The sequence below is a fragment of the Brachycentrus maculatus genome, unplaced genomic scaffold, assembly GCF_059751285.1.
Source record: "Brachycentrus maculatus isolate JH-2025_06_01 unplaced genomic scaffold, ASM5975128v1 h1tg000117l, whole genome shotgun sequence".
In the NCBI taxonomy this organism is placed as follows: Eukaryota; Metazoa; Arthropoda; class Insecta; order Trichoptera; family Brachycentridae; genus Brachycentrus; species Brachycentrus maculatus.
In genome coordinates this window covers 388,817-410,945 of record NW_028280870.1, presented here as the reverse complement: position 1 = coordinate 410,945, position 22,129 = coordinate 388,817, and the positions used below count along the sequence as shown (strand labels likewise).

The 22,129-nt window shown below is 30.1% G+C and overlaps 1 protein-coding gene across 2 annotated transcripts; it reads right to left on the bottom strand.

Moving 5' to 3' along the window:
• Positions 1–601: 601 nt before the first annotated feature.
• LOC148309771 (mitogen-activated protein kinase p38b-like) lies at positions 602–17,848 on the bottom strand. 2 transcript variants are annotated; one of them, XM_088259419.1, is made up of 8 exons: positions 17,634–17,848; positions 15,917–16,053; positions 14,947–15,140; positions 13,794–13,903; positions 10,844–10,968; positions 8,376–8,455; positions 5,641–5,893; positions 602–4,647 (listed from the first exon to the last, which is right to left on the bottom strand). In XM_088259419.1, the coding sequence occupies exons 1-8, from the start codon at positions 17,735–17,737 to the stop codon at positions 4,577–4,579; spliced, it is 1,074 nt and encodes a 357-aa protein (XP_088115545.1). In that variant the 5' UTR covers positions 17,738–17,848; the 3' UTR covers positions 602–4,576. The 2 variants fall into 2 exon arrangements, with proteins under 2 accessions (XP_088115545.1, XP_088115546.1); XM_088259420.1 differs by lacking the exon at positions 8,376–8,455 and adding an exon at positions 6,760–6,839.
• Between the last annotated feature and the right edge of the window lie 4,281 nt (positions 17,849–22,129).

Genomic DNA, 22,129 nt, shown 5'->3' with positions numbered 1-22,129 from the left:
TACAAGTATATTACTCTGAGCACACTCAAATAATCTCCTTCATAAAGTATTTTCCTTTTCTCTTCAGTTTTTTGTATATACTTTTAAAATTCCTTTCTCATGTACCAGTTATGCCGTTCACCCTGATCTCCTTCATGTATATATCGAAATCTATGCTGTAATATTTAAGAAATTAGAGTGATCACCATTCCTTCATATATTTTACAATCAAGTTACCTGTGTGGTTATTCTATTTGGTGCCCTATGTACCATTAAATGCGGGTAGAACTGAAAAATTCACAAAAATTTGTCTACAATTGAAACTGATTTTCCCCCTTTTTTTTACCACCTGTGATAGTCGACATTTTATATTTAATCTTTTATATATTTATCTACCACATTGATTTTTTAACAGCAAATCTTTTTTTATACCAGGTAAAATGGGTTTCAAAAAGGAATATCTGCAGTGACTGCATTACAAAACATAAAAAAAAGGATTTGAAAAGAAGGAAAAATAATGAAAATTAGCTTGTTTTTTTATATCCTTTAGGCAGCTCTAAACGTGGTAATATTTAAAAAAAATGGATGTGGGATCTAAAAGGCTTTAAAATAATAGTCAAAATAAACCTTAACAAATTTATGTAGTTATATTTTGCAAAAATAAATTTAAAAAATAACATGGCAATTACACAGATTGTAAAAAATTCGACCTGATAACAATATTGATTTGTTTATTAATAACTGAACTTACTAATTTATACTAATAATCTAGAGAGAGAAATTTACTTCAAAAATTAATGTTTTGAAACCGATGTTGAATTTAACACACACACACATGGTTTATTTAGTCGTTCTTTTATTTTATCACTTGATATTAATGTTCTGAGTGAATGTATACTTTGAAAGTTACATTAAAATATTTTTCCATGACTGTAGAATTCATATAAAAAATACAATAACCTTTGTCTTCAAGTAGGTATCTCTAAAAATAATAATTTTGGATTATGTTTACACTTATTATTTTGTGCACATCCGTCTTAAATTTTTTTCAGCATGGGTTCGGCAATTGAAATATAATTTATAACCTATAAATCATACTAAATATAATATTCAAATTGTTTATAACAGTTAGAAAGTCCGAGTTACATATTTGTAGCATCAGGGTAAAGATTTTAATAAAATGTTATATTCTGTATAAATAGATATATACTTGGACAATACCCAATACATTTTTGAAAATACTTTATGCTAATGTAGAACGCAGCGTGTTATATGAACACAAAGGCACTGTTTTTTTTTCACTCTGTTCTTTATATTTCAAAAAATAAATGAAATTTAAAAAAAATAGATCACATGAGGTATTTTTTAAGTCACTGAATTTGTAATTAAGTTGAGTCTTTAATAAATTCAGTTCAAATAGTCTTAGTTTTATTAATAGCCTTGAGGATCTCAAAATAAAAAGTAAAAATTTTAGCTTAATAACTTTGTTCAATGTAAGGCTTCTCATTCCATTACCTAAATATATTATTCAATAGAAAGGAATATAATCAATAAGTTAGTTAAGAAGGTGCCAGGAAATAAAATGAAAATAGTGAGTAAAAACAAAGGGTTAATCGTTGAAATTAATACCTAAAATCTAAATAGTATATTTATGTAAAATATAAAGTACTCTATAAACCGCAACAGTAATAAAATTCAACCGTGTTAAAATGTTGTTACTCTTAACATTAATCACAACATAAATAATAAAAAGAAGCGCTTAACTATGTATTAACTTAAGTTTACTTTTATGCACACTTATTTACCGTGCTACTCTCAACAACTACATATCTTGTCAAATTACCTTGTTGTATGTACATTTGTATGTAACGTTTCGCTTTGCGACAATATCCTATGAAAATTGCTAACAATTAACAATAAACGTCTTTTTAAAACTAAATGTGTACTCTGTACTTCAAAGAATAGCCATATTATATATCCATTCGGGAAATTAAAAGTGACCTAACGAGGCATTGGGTTTCAGCATTTCTAAATGAGAGAAGTCAGTGTCATTTTGGGAAACACGTCATCCAAATTTCACTTCTTATGCACATTCCTCTAGTAGGAGTTTCTGCAATTCCAGATAAGTGTACCAATAATTTGAAATGGCTGTATACGGTATATAGTACCTAGACTTCTATTAAAAGTTTACTTGAAGTTGGCTGGAAGATATTTCTGAATAGCCCCATCAAAGTACATTTATTTTGTACAAGGTTTAAGAAATAAAAAATAAAATAATTATGAATGAAAAAAGTAGAATCGCATAAATGTTAAGTTAGAGCACTTCTATTGCGGGAGTGCGATAATAGAAGTTTAAAAAAAGTAATAATGTGATAACAATTTAAGGCAAACTGATTATTTTATTATATTTGAGGTAGTAAAATTCTCAAATAAATAGAATTGACAATGCTCGGTGTTGTTCATGGTGAACTATATACGTACAGAAGTACATAACATGTACATATAACCAAATACATACAGTAAAAGCTTGTTAATTCAAAATTAAAGGGACCAAAACTGATATGACAATGTTTTTAGAGGATTTTTTAAAATTTTGACAAAAGTGAATGAAACAGGTTTTTTTTTTTTAATCAGTGATTAATTTGATCCTTAATCATAATTTAATTTTGAGTGGAATATTTTATTGAAAGTTGAAATTATTTAATGTTAAGCACAAAAAAAATCATACGTTAGTATGGAAAAATTTGAGTAATTTTTATTTGAATTAATTAACTTTTACTGTAATGCCATCACAGACAATTATTTATTCTAAAGGAATACTAAGTTACTGTCGGGGGCCAAAGGCTGAAAATGTACATGAACACATTAATTGATAGGATAATAATACTATTATCAAATATTCATATAAGACAGAACCATCATTTTGATAAAATCACACAAAAGGCAAGTCATAATTATTAGGATATAAACCTTTCACTTCATTACATGGCATCCTGCAAAACTGTGATTCTAAAAGCCACCAAGAATGGTATGATTTTATGTCTAAATACATTTTTTTTTTTTGATAAATGAAAACAGGAATATTTGTTATTTCCTAAAGAACGCCATTGACAAAATTAGCACAACCTTTAAACAATGATTTGAGTCAGCAAAATATCTGTGATGTTAATTAAATTTCATATAATTTACATAAACAGAAGAAACATCACCAAATGCTTATGTATTGCTTTGTATAAAATATGTTACAAGCAAATTTAAAACACATTAATTTTTTAAACTAAATTATATAAAAAATATATTCCATTTGGTAAAACAAATTGAAACAAGATTTGCACAAATGTGACTCGGTGTCGTCTATAGAGAAAAAATTGTGCCCGAGTCACGCTGTCTGTAAAGTGGTTAACGCTTTTTCATATCGCAAAGATGAGAAAATAATGGATGTTGATGAGAAATACATTTAAAAATGATTATTACATTAATAAATTTAACAATTGAACAGTGTGTAAAAGTGCGGACGGCTGAATTTTGTTCTTAAGATTATTTACGATAATGAAGGAGTCAAGGGAAGGATCAAAATATTTAAAAATATTATATACATATCTCGTTGCTATTTTCGAGATCGTCCACCTATCATATGAATTGTCAAATTCCATGATTATCTTAAAATCCTACCGTTGGTTAATATTATGCAATTAAACCGTACTAACATATAAACTACATATAATATGTTTTACTTGATTTTTTTCTATAGCTATCCGAAACCGCAATTAAAAAAAAATCCATAATGATCTCGTTTTTGAAATGGACTTAAGTAATCAATGAAGTTGTTTATATATTGTATAAATAGTGTACTTCATTAGAAACAATATAATTCCTCACAGCCTTTTACAATGTATCGTTAGAAGAAAGTGATTGCATGCGTGAGCTGGTCATATTGGTAAATAATTGGTAAATTATATTAAAAAACAAATTTGTCAGTTCAAAATACATATTTAAAAAAAAATACTAAATGATTTATCTCCTTTTGTCAATAAGTTTCATAATCATTCAATGGGCGTACAAGGTCGGGTACTATGTGACATAGTACGTCAACAATACGGCTGTCCAAACTTAAAACACAGTAAGGGACATTTTTTTGTAGTACGTTTTTTTTGCATTTTTCGACTAGGTAGAATCTACTTAGTCCAAAAATGCAAATAAAAACGTACTACAAAAAAAATGTCCCTTACTGTGTTTTGAGTTTGGACAGCCGAATATGCATGTGTGCATACATCCAATAAATTGTGACAATGTGTACAAGTGTCGTGATTAATATCTATTCATACTTGAAACAAAACTACACAGATTACAATAAGTAAATCGGTAGAAGGTTGTGTCGGCTAAGGGTAGGGACTATAAATTTACACACTTTTATGTGTATAACAAGTTGATTATAAAATTATGCAAACTTCATCACAAATATTACGGTGTTTTAACTAATTCTATTTTGCCGTTTTTATACAATCCTGATTATGAAGTATTGATTCTTCAGCTTAAATAGCTTACTAATTGTACTTACTACCGGGGCTATACATAATACGGTTAAGTTGCGATAGGCTCATGAAGACACTTCTGGTCCCGTCGGTTGTTGTTGAGGAACGAATGTGACCACTTCTCCGTAGACCAGTTCTAAAAAAATGCATTTTCAATAGTAATGTACCCAGACAGTCAATGGAATCAGTTTATTTTTTACATTTTAATAATACAAAACAAAATAAGTATAATGAGAACTATGGTCACAGTGGCGCAGAACCTCTTTTTCAACTCTCACAAAATTAAAACAGTATGAATATTCAGGGTGTGTTTGAAATATCATAGTTCTTGAGAGATAAATATAAAAATCTAAACTGGGTAAAAAAACGTATTTTGCCAGCAACCCGCAACAGTTGTATGTCATGTTTACAGGGGTATATCTGTGAGAGTTCTCTACGTTATTAATTTGTTTTAACAACAAATTAATATAAGTATGTCAGTGCGATTTCAATGACATAAAGGTTTAAAATTGATTTCGAAATAATATTGACACATTGTTATCGGGCGATTTTTTCATCCCTAATACTCACAGTCTGCCGTTCGACCCTCAGTATACCAATCAATCAAGTAACCACAGATCCAATTCCGATCTGTACATTGTTTTCAATGTCTCTCGCACTCTACCAAAAGTAAGCAAATACAACGCTTATAAGTGTCTCCCACTCTCTACCAATAGTGTGCAAAAGATGCTTTTAAGCATTCCCCACAAACAATGTGTTATATTTATTTTTAAAAAGTGCATATTTTTTAACAGCACATTTGAGAAACTGTGATTCATTTACAATAAGTCAGCCACAAGCCAATGTTTTGATTTTTTTTAAATAGTGAGATTTCAAATATGATTTTAATGTGTGAAAAATCGTAGAATAAGTTTCAAATCATGGGAATTATTAATGTTAATATAAAAAGGGAAATATACACATCGCTGCAATAATACCCCCTCCAATGACATCTGAAACTCCGACAAATAAGACTTAAATGGCATAAATACTCAGAAAAAACAATTACATACACTGTTTTCTCAAACATTAATTCTTAATGGGTTTCAAAATTGGATACATTAATCAAATGCTGAAATGTTGCAGATACCTTTCCATTTCTCTACGGGCATCTCCATGTCCTCGAAGCTCTGGTCATACGGTGCGGAAGTGGGCTCGTCGCTGGGATCCGCGTACTGCTGCAGATAGGCGTGAGCGAGGGCCTGCTCCGCCGTGATCCTCCTCTCCGCATCTAGCTCCAGCATGCGCTCCAGCAGGTCAATGGCTAGGCGATTAGCTCCGCGAAACACATCCTTAAAGTCGCGCTTCTTCAATGGGGGAAGAGACTGAATGTAGTTTCTGGCCTAGAGACAAACCAAATCATTTTGTTTAAAACCATTTAGACCCAATCTTATTTTTAGCATTTATTTCCATTTGTCACATTATTATTATTTTAATAGTTATGGATTTTTGAAAAATACAACAATAAAAACACATATTTTTTTTATTCTAAAAGTATTATGTATAGACTTCAATATTGACAAAATGATATACCATCAAATAAACAAAAGGTAATTAAAGTTGACAAAGAAGGTACATGTCATTGAATTTGATTTTGCAAAACTAAAATTGAGAATTGTCATTTTAACAAAGTAGATTTATAATATTTTTATTTAAAATATTAAGTGTATCAACTTACAACTCAACACCATCACACATATAATTAACAAGTGAATAAATATATATAATATGCATATCCCACGACCGCATTAAAATACAATGATGAAATATTCCAAGAAATGTGAAACCAGGGAAAACCTAAAGCCACAAATAAAGCAGAATTAGAACTTCATAATATTACTCAGGATAAAAAAATCATATTACCTATATAATAAAATATCTGTTAAGAAAAAAAATAATTTGACAATTTTAATTCTATAAGTAGTCAAGCACCGTATATGGTATTTGAAATAATATTGAATGCATCAAAACACGTGTTGCAATAGATTTTAAGAAATAGTGAAATTAACCAAGTAAAATTTCAATTACAGATAGGTAGATATTAATTACCACAAAGTGACTACCGATCAATATATATATTTTTGAAATATTTGCATTAGCTACATTAATTTATTGTTATTTGTTATTATTTACAGTTAATATTATTATTATTATGGCCTATGAACATGATTATAAAAGGATATCAGGATTTTTAAAGAGTAATTATTACCTCCTCACTGGTTATTTTATCAATGGTATCCTTTTCTGGTGTACCGCATAAAAATAATATCCTCGTAAGATGGTCGATGTCTGTACAGATGCCAGTTAAGGTTAAGGTAAGCCTTGTTCATTTGTCAATCATTATTCGAAGCGAAAGCAAAAAAACAATACATACACGAAAACATAAAGCTTGAATTTTTTCAAAACAAAATATTGTGTTAACTGTATATTAAATGTAATATTAACAGACACCAATCGAAAATACATTAGTTTGATAATAAATACATACAACATAGAAAAACTATTTATCCATTTGCAGAAATAATAATTATTATTCAAAATGATAGAGTTGGAGTTTTACATTTTAAATACATACTATGAACTTACAGCAGTCACTAAAATTGATTTGAAAATAATAATAATAAAGTACATGCTTACTTAATATGTATAAGGAAAAATACACCATGCTAATATGTACTATACTTTGCACATAAAAATAGGAAAAATGCTTTTCAGCAATTATTAATAAAATTGGCAGATTTTCTTTTGAGATACACTGACTTACAATCTCGGAATCACGCAGTTCTTGATTTTTTTTATTTGGCAACCCTAGATTATTTTGATTTAGGATTTTGAAATAATTTTAGAAAAGACTTTCATAAAGAGTGTGTTATAGCTAAAAAGCAAGATATTTTATTAGCTAGCTACATTATACAAATTATAGTGTAGTTATTGCCAATGAAATAAAATTGATATGTATATGTTTATGTGTAAAGTTGTACCCTGACTTACGCAATTTAGAAATTTGAAATATTAGTGTATTTAAACTTCTATATTGACGATTAGAAAAAATAAAGAAATCAATAAAAATATATTTAAAAAAAATTCTTTCTACTATACTTCTTGCATTTTTATTCCTAGCAAAATATATTATTTGCAAATACCGGATTTTTTAATTATCAAATGTTACAAGTAAGTATAAAAATGTAATAAAAAACAATAGAACTCAATATATTACAATCCCTTCAAATATATAGATAAATATAGTGAAATAATATTTTTTTACTTAAAGTAAGAGATAGAAATGTATACATATTGTCCTGTGAGTTTAAAGGTGGAGCATCAATCATCTCAGCACAATATTATATACCATCATATGAAGTTAAAATGCTTCTTTCATTTCTTCATATGGAGTTCCATACAGCAAAGCATATTTATCACCTTGCTAATTCCAACATTAACTTCTCTGGATCGGGTATATCGCAATAATTTTTTTGCTTATAACATAGCTAATTCTTCAAACTATTGACATCTGTGAGAATTATCACAGAGGAAAATATCTTTTCGTATAGTTACATGATAAAATTGAGGTAAGTAGAGCAGCTGCCATAATCAGTAAAATATCTGTTTTTTTATTTTACAATTTCATCATGTCTTACCACAGAGTGAATGCCGAAATAATAAATAAAATATCTAATGGAGTTAATAAAACTCTCCAAACTCACAGGACAATATTTTAAACTTCTTTGATACAATAAAATAAGCATATTTTATGTGCAATTCATAAATGAATTAGGAAATATTTTCCAACACAATTGTACATAAGGCTAGGTGTTGTCTACTCACAGATTCTGAAGATATTTTCTGCATAAACTCTGCACCCGGAGTTCCTAGCACCTCCATTATCAGATTCAGTTGATGGATATCTGATGCAACGATTAAGGCCGACAAAGGTGCATTAGTGGATCATTCATGTTCTACAACTTAACTAAGGTGCAACAAATTATATGTATGCGCAATTATTTGCACATATTTGATGATCATGATTTATATTTCACACATTTGATGGATGAGGCATATATTTGAATGATTTGTTAATTTGACCCTCTGCGATCAACAGTTTTTTTTGTGTAATGGGTTTACTCGCATCTTACAACACAATGAAATCACATTTACTTTTCAAGGTTACTTTCAAGAGTTTTCATGAAAGTAACCTTTCACCAATTCGTTAATTTGAAATTTGGTTTTTTAAATTATATTTTGAAATCAGTATTTTTATTTATAAATATACTTATGAATAAAACCTTTTTTATTGCTATGATCTTTCTGTAATGTTTCAAAGATAAATATTATAATGGCTGCTATCCCGAGTGACTTCACAAGTTGTCAATTTATGTTTATTGAAAGGGAAGACGGAGATAACTGCCGTAATACGTGATAAGGCACCATTTTTTATAAATTGACTTTAACAAAATGGCTAACTCTATTACAAATACTATTTTCACATTTTGTAACAGAATATGAATACATATTAAACTAAAACTAACTAACTAACTAACTAACCATCACGCCGCTTCCCCGCAGGGGTAGGCAGAGAGAATCGTTATATTAAACTACACAATAATAAATGTCATATACATATTAGTTTTATGTATAGTTGATTATATTGACAAAATTTTTCTATAAAATGCTAACCGAATTTTACACCGTAATATATATTTTTTAAAACATACAATTATATAACAAAATTTAATAAAGAAAAAAAATTCATGCTAATTTAGCAAATAATACTAAATTTGCTTTTTTCTACGTTAAAAAATAATAATAATAAATGTAAATACATATATACACTATGACTATAATACTTTTTTCATTCTAGTTATGTGTAAATAAAAAATGAGATGTACAATTGGATTTTACAGGAATATACAAATTAATATGTAAAATAAAAAATGTTTATTTATCATTATGAAAGGAGAAATGGTAGGCGTTATGAATTGAAAATGGATGTTTCACAATTTGAATGCATGGTCTAAGTTCAATACATATTGATAGTGGATTAGTTTAAGAATGAGTTCTTGCAAACTAAACTGTATCTGAATAGTGAGTTTTTTCCCATGTCCTTTTTCACAATACGAGTAGATGAACCAAAAATTCAATAAAATTGTTGGATAAAATATAACTGTGATCAATTAATATAATCAAAAGTGAAAAAAGCATTAGCGATTTCAGTAGTTTTCCAACCAAATAGGTATATACTTCATGTAAATTGTGAAGTTAGTATTTTTAAAAAATGTGAAAAACTCTAGAAACTATTCAAGGATATCCACAAATATAGACTACAACTACATAGCCCCATTTTATGCACTATGACTTACCCTTATCCGCACCCAATGGTGCATAGGGCACTGCATCATATAAACGCAGTGTTATCTTGATCGTTTACACATGAAGGAAAGGTGATCAGCCCTCCGCTTCAGGTACCAGTCCAGGGTAATATTGAATAAATATGACAGTGAAAAAATCACAAATATTTATTTTACCCCCCTTGGAAATCGAACCCGGGACCTCCAGAACGGTAGCCGAGCGTGCTGACCATACACTATGACTACATAGCCCTAATAGTCCTACCTTTTTAAAACAATTGAACGGGCCTTGAATTATAAGCATAAACACAACATTATTATCAATACTTCTTTTGCACCAATTCCGATTTGATAATCCATAGTTTCCCAAAGGTTAAAAACTTATTCTTCTTACTCAATAATACATGGAGCAATGCGATAGTTTGATGCAGTTCTGTCTTGTGGTTCCCACTTTTTTTATGTTGCCCAGTCAGGGATTAAACCCAAACCAAACGCAAGCGGTAGCTGACTGACAACAAAACTAATAAAATATGTGTGGTTGCCATTTCAGAATAATACCAGTAAAACAAAATAGAACAAGTACATGAAATAAAAAGTACTTGATTACATTAAAAGTATTTGAAAAACGGTATTGAGTAGTTGTACTCAAGTCCAAACACCTCAGACTCTTACACATTAAAATTAGCTCTGCTTTGATAGATTTCATCAAAATTATTAATGTAGAGAATATGATGATTAGTAATAATAATTTAGGATAATTTCTATAGTGCATTTTCGTAAAATACAACTAGTCTCGGCTGATTTTGTTTTCAGTCTTGAGAACATCTTTAACTTTTTATACAAGGATTAGGTATATCCATGTATTAGTATACCATATACATACATAATATATACCTTATTAGGTTGCAAAATGATATAAAAAAGATGATTATAAACTGGAAAGGATACGGTCTGTGCCAGGGAAGAGAGTTCTCCCGGTGATGAGTTCAGCCATGATGCATCCCACGGACCAGATGTCCACAGTCTGGTTGTAGTGCATCCAGTTCAACATTATCTCAGGAGCACGATACCACCTAGATCATTCAATATCATCAATTTTAAATATGACCCACATTTAACACGTTAACTGCCAGAATTCCGCAATTTTCAGAATTCCAACTTTCAGAATTTTCAGAACTCCGGCCTAAGAAGGCCAATTTCATTTAATATTTTATTATTAATACTCTTATTATAGTACATAATTATATTTTCTGTTCATTTATCAATAAATTTTGTGTTCATGTAAGCCAGCATTGATTTTTGTTCTCTTCCCAGAAGCCATCTATCCATATTAGCACAGATATTTCGCTCACTCCTTTCAAGAACGTCATAAATAAAAAAATGACAATTTTCAGTTGAGCATGTTTTCGGAACGCCCAGAAAATGTAATATATCCTAGCAGAAGAGGCATATTTTTAACTTAATATTTACCCGCTACAGGGCAGAAAGTGTTGTTTTTGCATTTTGAAGAAAATGTATTGTTTAATTATTTTTTTAAATATACTAAAAATATTTTTCAATTGGAGAAAAAACCTTCAGGTTTTACCTAAAAAGATCTGTTGCACAGTAAAAAGTTCAATAAGTGGCTTGATATTTATTTTTAATACATTGTATTATATTTTTAAACTTTAAAAACGTTCTCCTGAAAAATCAAGTTTTTTTTATTTATTTCGTTCTTGAAAGGAGTGAGCGATATGTACTAGGAATTTTACTGTAGCTGCACAAACATGGCAAGTAAACACAGTATGAGAAAAATTATAGTCGGCATCTCGTAGTTGACAGTCAACGTTTTAAAAACTAAATTAAGATGCAACTACAATATTTACTTGTGGTCACATACATCAACTCTAAACTACAAGTAAACTATCATGTAACGTAAATTTTTAATTTGGATTAAAATTGGCAGATTCAAAAAATCTAATAGCCACCATAATAAAAAAAAACTAATATGAACTTTATAAAAATGCATAAGACGCGAACAATGTTTTTAACCACTTCTATTTTGGTAATATTTTTTCAACCGGTTTCGACAAATACCTTGTCTTTAGCTAGGATGAATAAATATAAAACTTAGATTATCCGTGTTTATCCATTCTTGAAAGAGACAAGGTATTTTTTATGAGAATTTTTTATTTGTTTTTATAAAATGTTCCATAAAGTATCAGAAAAAAAAAAATATGGTTTTAAAATTCAAGATACACCACAGGTTGTTACTTAAAACTTTTAAAAGGTTTTCTAAAAACATAATTATAGCTTTTATGTTTAAATTAACACAAGGATTTTATTCAGATTATTTTGTTATATTTTACTGTTGCGTCTAAAAAATAATATAAAATAAAATAAATGTGTGCAATCTACAATTTAAGTAACAGTTGGAGTCAAAAAAGAAATAGGTAGAAATAAGAATTTAAACATATAAAATAATTTTAAATTGTTTAGTTTTGTGAGAAAAATGCTTTCTTAATAAAAATTTGTATGTGATAATATGAATGCGAACGTTACAAGAAGTATAAATACATTTTGGCAACATATCTGGTATTAGCTCAAAGAGCTGTTCAAAGATGAAAAACAACAGTGACAAATCATTACTTCAAAATGTTATATATTATGTGTATTGAAATGCTAAACATGAAGATTTAAAAAAAAAATAGAATCTATAGAGGGGATACCCAATTTTCATTGTCCACCATTTTTTTTATAAAAATATATTTTAATTATCATTTATTTCAAAGTAAAGAAAATTAAATAATTTATAAACAACAATGTTTGGTTCAGTATGCTATAGGAAAAGAAAGGATATCAAAATAATTGTTGGCCGATGACTATTGTCTGGATGGAGACAATCTTTGGCAACAAACAATTACAATATTTACATTTTAATGTTGTCCCTTTTTGATTTCATAACAAAAACAACAAAAAATCTTAAACCATTTTGCATTGTACTATCTAGAATAACAATCTATAACACGCAAAATGGTAATTTACATATAAAGTGTATAAGCATTTTGTCTGCTTCTGCAGTGTTGTGGTTAGCACATTTAGCTACCATTATCACATCAGAGTTCGATTCCCATGGCGGTAAAAAAAATTGCCAGAAAAATACATTGTGTGGTTTAATTATGAATGAATACTTAAACCATTATAATTATAACAGCAATACATTTTTCTTAATATAAATATTTATGTCTGCCTTTTCTCTATGAACAAAAGTGTTGTTTAATTCATACCTGAATAATGTTATTCAACACTGTATAATTTTGTAATACAAACAAAATTTATAAGAAATGAAAGGCAACCTCTATATAATACATCAATTTAATATTTTGTAAGTTAAAATTATAAATTACCCATATATTTAAAATAAAGTTAGAGCATTTTATTGACATATGTATTTTTTTATCGTTAACTACATAAGGGCGAGGTGAGCCCTTTGCCCGATTCTCCCGTATAACATACGGGCAAAAACAGGGACTTTACAGATTTGCCCATACCTGGTGCGGTCACCCCGGCTCAAACTGATTTTCCTTTATTATTTTATGAGGTAGATGAATGTATTCTCGTAGGGTGGCTCTATAAGTATGGATTATAATGGACTCTGTCCCCCAATGTCAATATTATTTCTTATGTTTTAAACATATCTTAATATCATACATTTCAAATAAAAAAAAACTCTTTTTTCTAAATAAAATCTTCATCAAATTCAGTCAAAAAGGTTGGTTAAATTAATGTTAGAGAAAAAAATCACTGATATTTATTTTGACCCTCCTGGGAATCAAACCTGGGACCCTCCTGGGAAATATTGGGGAGGCGAATTTAATTCTTATAAAAAAGTAGTGTATATATTAGTCGAATAAAATACCTTGTAGCAACGTATCCAGTCATCTCATTTTCGGTAGGTCTTGCCAAGCCAAAATCTAAGATTTTCAGTTCACAGTCTTCATTTACGGCAATGTTTGAGGGTTTCAAATCCTGAAACGAATACAATTATAAGTATCGGAATAGCTCCCTTCCAAATCAATTCTGCCAAAATCCGAGAGAGTTAAAAAATTATATATATATAAAAATTTATATTGCAACATCAATGATGATTATATGCTATTTAACCACTTGACTGTATCTCATCACTTGAGCGTGACTCGTTCATAAAGTTTTTTCTATTCTGCCGATTTTGAACCTCGTTTGGGCGAATGCTGTTGTTATATCCATACGGAATATATCTTTCTATAAAATTTTATAGTTTACAGTGTGTCAGTGTGATCCATGCTGGATCTAAAAAGATGTAATGCCTCTTTAATTCTAAAAAGGGGCGATATTATATTCCCATCCCTTGTAAGCAAGTGTCTGAGTTTGTGTGCGAAATAAACCTATGGTAGATCTGGCAATGATTGCGTTCACCCTTTCTCACTAAAGTCCAGCTGTGATTAAATTTCGTGATAATGAACATTTCCTTAATAAATATTGCTGCATAACACTCAGTACTGCGTAGAAAAATAAGATGATACAATAAAACAAAATAACATACAAGAAATTTTTCACAAAATTTTATTTTGAGCATTGATAAGTAGAAATATCTAATAAAGTAGACAGACGTATGCATAATATTGATTATAATATACAAGTCACATGTCTGTTTTTAAATATAAATATTTATATAGCAGTAAAAATATATTGGCACATGTGAAAGTGTTAATGCTGCCAAATTAATTTAATCAGCAAGATTACGCATTCATATCTATATTGAAGCTTATTTTTGAATGATTATGTTTAAAATGGCTCTTTTCAGTATTTTATTTACAGCTTAAAAACAAAGAAAAAATTGAAAAATACTTTAATTTAATTAAGATTAGAAAATACAAAACATATATTTTTTTATTGAGTGTTAATAAAATACTTGGTTATGCTTTTGGACTGTCAAATATCCTTACACAGTAAATTTTCTACAGCTTAGTTAGATTTTTATAGAAGTATTAGTGATATACAATTTGCGCCAAAGTCAAGATGGAATGCTTTACCCTGTGGATGATCCCGGCAGAGTGGATGTACTTCAGACCACGGAGAATTTGGTATACTAGGAACTGTACATGGTCATCGGAGAGTCGCTGAGTCCTGACTATATTGTTAAGGTCGGCGCCCATCAAGTGTGTCACGAGGTAAACTTGATTGAAGTCTTGCAATTTTTTGTCAGCAGTAAACACATCTAGTAAACCTATGGATTGAAAAGTATATAGAATATAATACATATATTTTTCATACATATATAACTATAATTTCCGAGTCAAAGCTATATATATTTTTTAAATATATTTCAATATCTCAAAGGTGACTTTTCCCATCAACATTATGTATTTCTTTTAAACAAATTAAACGCCAATACTAGAATAAGTCCATTTTTAAATTCACAACAAAACTTTTTGGTATTATTATCATTCTATGTAAATACGTATTTTAATAATATAATGTATTTAGTTTATTAATTTTTTTGATTTGACAATGGGTTCCATAGTTAAAGCATTTTGAATATAGCTCTTGATTGAGGTCACTGGTGCCCCCTATGGTGCTGTGGTTCAACACAGGCGAGGTCACCTGTGCTCCCCATGGCGTTTAACGAGTTAAAGAAAATAGTAAGAAGTCCAAAATATATCAGTACTTTTTTATATAAAAAAATCAACAACCATGTATAAATGTCGATTCTATATTTCAAATTGTTCTGGTAGGAAAAGAGTTGGGCATTTGTTTCTAACTTATGAACATTAGCCAATATTTTTTTTTTATGTGATTAAATAAAAATTAATCTAATTTAAAGAATTCGATAATTAACAAAATTGTTACAATAGTAATTTGTTGTTACAGATAAAAAAATATGTGGATTAAGTAATCGGAATAGCATATTATCTGCGAGTGATAAAACTTGCTCGGAACAGTAAAATGTAATCAATCAACAAGATAAGACGAGTTAGAAAAGTGGAGGAGTCAGGGACTGACCGATGACATTCTCATGGTTCATGTGTTTGAGCATTCTCAGCTCCCGGTAGGTCCGCTTGGCGTGGACGGCTGACTGGAAAGGACGTGCCAATTTCTTGATGGCCACCTTCACATTGTACATGGTATCCAGGGATGAACTGCAAATTACAACTTTATAATTACAACAAATAAATTTTCAGATTTTTTATTTTATTTTGACATCTCAGCATAGATGAAGAAGAATATGGAAGTCTAGGCATTTATGGGGTTTACGACCGTCATAGGCTGGTTTAAATGATTACTTTACACACGTGTAACATTCACCAATTCTACCCATGATTGAGAACCACATTACTTAAATTCTTGGAAGTTCTATATATATGATACAATTTCGAATCATTGTACTTGAATCACTAGAATTTCACTAGAGATCTATTAGTGAGATGAAAGAAGCTTTTTATTGAGCAGAAACTCTTTCGTTTGTATGTGATGTCCGAATCTTGGATAATAATCACATACATGAGAAACGCCAGAAAATATTATTTTCATTTTATTATTTCGGCTCATGTTATTGAAACTATGTTGCGTAGTAGAAAGAGCTATTTTTTGGGGTCTTATCCATCATTTATAGCCTGAAGAGCTACCTCTGTTGTTGGCCCCAGAAGCCTTCCCCTATCAACCCAAAGGGCTTACCCGGGCTGGGATAGTCTAGCAAAGCATAGGCGTAGTCGGATAAATATTTAAACACTATCCAGTCTTCCGAGCAGGTTTTTGCGCATAAATCCCAAAGGCTATCCAGAACAGAGAGAGCTCTTTCGGGTAGCGTTTCTTGTTTGTCAATGAGCACTTTTTCTATGAATGTGGGAGAATATGAGAGAACTATCAGAGAGACTTTAGTTCTCAGGTGCATTTCACATTGTGTGGAAGACAAAGCAAAGTACTCGGGAGAGGTTATATTAGTAAAGAGAACTTTACAAGCAAGTTATGAGTATGTGTTTACCCTCTTCTGTTCAAAAAATATTTGACCTTATTTTTTCCCTAAAAACTAATCAGTGTAGAATATATTTTCATATGTGAGATGTAGTATGTCCGTGCGCATGCGCGACAGAAATAAATTATAAAAAAATCTTATTTTATTATGTAAAAATAACAAATTGATACTAATTACTATCTATGGTGCTATGGTGGTGAAGGGTAGTATTGTTTGCATGCTGTGTTAGTGATTGTCCTGACGAAGAGACGGGTACGTCTCGAAACCGGTAGACGTAAAAATCTCGGTGAGTGGTTATATACTAATTTTATTAACATTTTTGTAAAAAAATAAATAAGTAAAAATGACTAACCACAAAGTAAATGCTTTAAATATTAATAATATTGAGAAAATTACTATCTATTTTACACTTCCAAATCAATGCAATAACCAGTTTGCCCACACTCTAATATGCCACAGATACATACACCCACACAAATATATCAACATGAAGTGCAAAATATTTATTTTTTAATGAAGTTTTAACGCGAGCTTTTTCAAAGCTCGAGATGAAAACAACAAAGCTAAACTATCAAAAATATTTTATTATGATTTTATTAAGAAAAATATTTTCAAGGATTTTGCAGGTAATAACACCAATACGGTTTAATTGATATTATGGCCAACCGTTCATTTCCTATGACATTCTATAAACTGTAAAAAATGATGAAATTATAATTTAAGAGAAAAAAGACAAAAATAGCTCACCAAACTTGTCCATAAGCCCCGGAGCCAACTGGGGTTAGCATTTGATAACGTTCCGGAACCTCCCATTCCGTTTTGTTTATTTCAATTTTGTGGAAATTAGTCATTTTAATACTGGGATATTAAATTCAAATAATTAAAAGCTTCCTTTCCAATAACATTGAAAATATGCAAAACACAAATTTACACAAACTGAAAGCGTACACCTGGAAATTTGACATATGCAACACCATAGATTTAGTTTATTGTATAATACCTGGTTACGGTTCAATTAATCAAAGCGATCACTTAACGATCACCCCCGATTTTTTTAAACAAAATATATGTATGATGGATGTTGGTATAATAATTATAATATATATATTTTTTGAAGTAATAAAAACTAAGCATAAGAAAAAATCATGAATATACTTGTAGTCAACTTACATTATCAGTTGTTATTCGTTGAATAACTTTTATAAATATAGTTCTATTATCGTTATGAATGATATTACCCCTACCATAGTTTAATCAATTGAACGACTTCTAAGTAATAAATACAGTAAACCCCCCTATTACGTTGAGATTGGTACCGCATTGTCGCAGGGAACATTATAAGGGGTTAATGTTTTGATTATATTGCAGAAATAGCTGTAGTGAGTCATTTAAAATTTAAATACAATTTAAAAACGTGATCACCCTACAATATTCCCTCCAGTAATGCGGTACCTTTCTCAACGTTAAAGGGGGGTTTACTGTATTCCTAGCTTTGAATGCGATAAAACCCCGAATATCCGGATTGTGAGAATAAATATCCTTCCTACTTGTACTTTTGTAAGCCGCAATTTATCTACAAATTTAAACATACCACATGTATTTGTGAAATGATTACCTTTTTGTAAATTTACTTTAAAGTAATATAATAAAATGCAGATGTACACATCTACTCAATTTTGAAGAAAAATAACAACTGACTAGCGTTTTTGGAAATGTTGGGGTCTTGCGTATTAAGTAGTATATAGAAAGTAAAGCAAACCTTATACGCGTTGAAATTTGCGATTTATTTCTCAATCATGCCAAGTTTTTCTCGGTCTTCCTCAGCTTCTTTTACTAACCACATTCGCCCAATAAATTTGTTTTAATATTCTTTCTTCACTCATTCGATTTACATCCCCAAACCATCTCAACAAACTTTACTTAATTTTATTGATAATAACTCAGCCTTGCATTCATTTCTTACATCAATCACCATTCAAACATCATTCGTAAAGCGTTTTGCTGCACATTCGTCTGAGAGAACACATTTCAACTGCATTCAGTCTACTTCATCCTTCTTTTGCCAACTCCATGTTTCACTTTCTACTCAATTTTATAAGTAAAAAATAAGCCTTATTCCTATTAAATATGATTAAAAATACTTATTCCTTTATTTGTTGCTGTTTTATATATGCTTAAATTATAAGGATTAGAGTCTTTCATATCTCCGAAAGTCTCTTTGCAAAAGGGAACGTAACAGAAACTAGAAAGATGTATAATTTTTTATATTATTCTAAAAATACATGTATGTAAACATTTGTAAACAATTATGTAATCTCATATAGTTACCATGACTGGAGCTAGAGCATAAACTTGTAATAATAATCTGCAGATAGAATTAATTCGGCCTCTCCAATACACATCTGGGCTCATTTAGAGATAACACCTGGTCCATCAGCTATTGCTTTCTCTACGCTCTTTCCTCATTTGTCATATCAATCAACCATTCTCGCTCATTAACAAACCTGGAGCCAAGCATCATAGGTTTGACGCTGAGGATATGAGACTGAGGAATTTTCGCATTGGAATTGTCAACTTTAGTCCTCTCAAATGAATACTTCACATAAAGAGAAGAATCTACAAAAAATAAATTTTATACTTTTACACATTTTAAATTTAGTTTTAGCATTTTGAAAATTACTATTTTGATCTCTCGCATCTCGTGATTGTCCGCATTATACTGAACACAATGAATGTGTTAAGTCATGGTACAAATGTTGCTTAATGATGCAGTATTTTAGTAACGATAACTCTTTGAGACATGGATAAAAATAAAAATAAACTTTTTGTGGGTTACAGAGTCTAGACCTTAAAGATGAATACAATACAATTTAAATAAAATTGATGTGTTTGAAACACGGCTTTGCCGCAAAACGTTTCACATTCCTTGGACGGATAGAGTAACAAATGGAGAATTTCTCAGAAGTGTTTGATCAGACAAAGAACTCTTATCCAATATCAAGGTTGGTAAAATCTCATATCTGGGTCACGTATTTCGTGGTGAGAAATGCCACCTTCTACAATTAATTATGACGGGAAAGATAAAGGGACATCGAGAACTGGCAGAAAGCAAATGTCGTGGTTGCGTAACATTCCTGACTGGACCGGGATAAGACGGGTGGAAGAGTTGCAGGGCAGCGCAGGACTGCAGAGCTTTTGTCAGAGTGATCGGCAATGTTGAGGAGGCCTAACAGGGTACAAGCGAGAAAAGAAGATGGAATTTATTTTTATGTGTACTCAACTTAAGTGTACTCGCAATAACAGACCTTATTCAGCGATCGGCGACCCTAGAAGCCGCACGTCATTTCACGCCCGATTTAAAAAAATATATACATATATTGGATTGTTTTTTGTATTTTAGAATGTACATTGCAAAAAAAATATATAATTTGTTTTAATTCCTTACCTTTCAATAACTCTTTTCTTTTCAAAACCATATATTTATTTCGACAAAAAACTTTTGATTCTTCAATATGAAAATGATATTTTAAGAAAAAAAGATGCGTATATCTACAAAGCACGCCACAGGCGCACACCAGAAACGTTTGTGTATTGGTGATTTTTTTCCCGATTTTTTCACAAATTATTTATTTCTGTCGCTGCAAACTTTATATTATAATAACTTCATGTAATACATAATTATATTACGGAGGAATACAAAAATTCTGAGCCCGTATCTATTATATTTTACATTGATATTTTCATTTGAAAAGTCGAGTTGTAGTAAATACACATCACCGGGAGGGGAAGGTTAACTTATACCAATAATAGTGTTTAATTGTACATGTTAATAAAACTGCATATATTTCACTTAGTTTATTTATTTTTCAATAACTATCATATATAGAAACTATATAACTTAAAACACAACTCTAGAATTCTGGTGTTTAGACATCCACAATACGTAAACTTCTTGGGATTAATCTTATAACACACAATATAGTATCACATACACAGTTAGCGGAATGGCTCACGTGAACTGGTCACCTTAGCACACCAAGCAGTTTGATACAAGATGCTCTAACTTTTATATAAATAACATTTAATAGAAATGCATTCACGGGACATGGACACAATATCCTCATCACAGTATAATGCGAGTCTCTTTCGTGGCAAAACCACTTATCAAAATATTTGCCATATGGAGGAAGAAGAACAACAAAATTAAAATACATACTTCATAATATATAAACTGTCAGAAAATTTCTTACTGGCCTCCCATTCATAGGTTTTTGCCTACTGAATATTAATTTGGATATGTGTAATTTACTTTGGAAACTCGATAATTGAAAAATCTGCTAAGTGGTTTTGTCATATTAGTGACAAAATATAACATGGAATAGATACTAGAAGACGAGTTCAAAAAGAAAAATAAAACTTAAAAATTAGGTTTGAAAAAATATTTACATATCAGATGACCCATTTTTTTAAAGAATGAGGACGGTTATTTTGCATAAAAAAATTAGGCCATTCTGTGCATTTTTATTAAATTTTGCCATTGGAATGCAGTCAAACTCTGATTATAATCAATATGGAAATAGTAAGAATATGGATCGCTGTGGAAGTATGCAAACATTTACAATAACTCCCTTCATTAAAAAACTGGAGATCGGTAATTTTTTATATAAAGTCAGTCTATATAAGAATTGCAAACCAGTCTATGAACTGTCTGGATCTTGATTTTGTCCATAAGGATGGGAAAGGGAACAATACAACTTAAAATATTACATATACACATAAATGAATATGTATAATGAATACAGATTAAGATTGCGGTTTATGGTCACTGTTTCAGTAGAAATTTAAACACTTTTAGACTCCGTAGATAAATTAGTAAACTTTCCCCAGTGCCTGGACTATTTTTAGAAAACATAGTGTTACATTTGACAATAAATATAATGACAAAGGGGACGGTCTCCAACAAGATGGACAGACCAAATAAAGGAATTAACCGGATCCTCGCTAAACGCTGCCATCAAGTTGGCCCAGGACCGGGAAGAATGGAGAGGACTTGTGCACCAAGTGCCTGACATTCCAGAAGACCACGACGCTCAGCATTGAGCAAGAAGATGAAGAAGATAATGACAAAATATTTATAGTATCAAATAGTTTGTTCCTTTGATGATACAGTGAGTTAAAAAGTACCATATAATACAGCGAAATGACACACATATCTTTGAACTATAGTCTTCCCCTGTCTATAC

Excerpts from the sequence above, each read along its gene's own strand:
- LOC148309771 (XM_088259419.1), bottom strand. The coding sequence starts at position 17,737 with ATGACTAATTTCCACAAAATTGAAATAAACAAAACGGAATGGGAGGTT. Across the intron at positions 13,904-14,946 it reads CTGCCGGGATCATCCACAGG|GATTTGAAACCCTCAAACAT; the intron begins GTAAAGCATTCC and ends TATTCGTTTCAG. Across the intron at positions 8,456-10,843 it reads TCTCTTCCCTGGCACAGACC|ATATCCATCAACTGAATCTG; the intron begins GTATCCTTTCCA and ends TCGTTGCATCAG.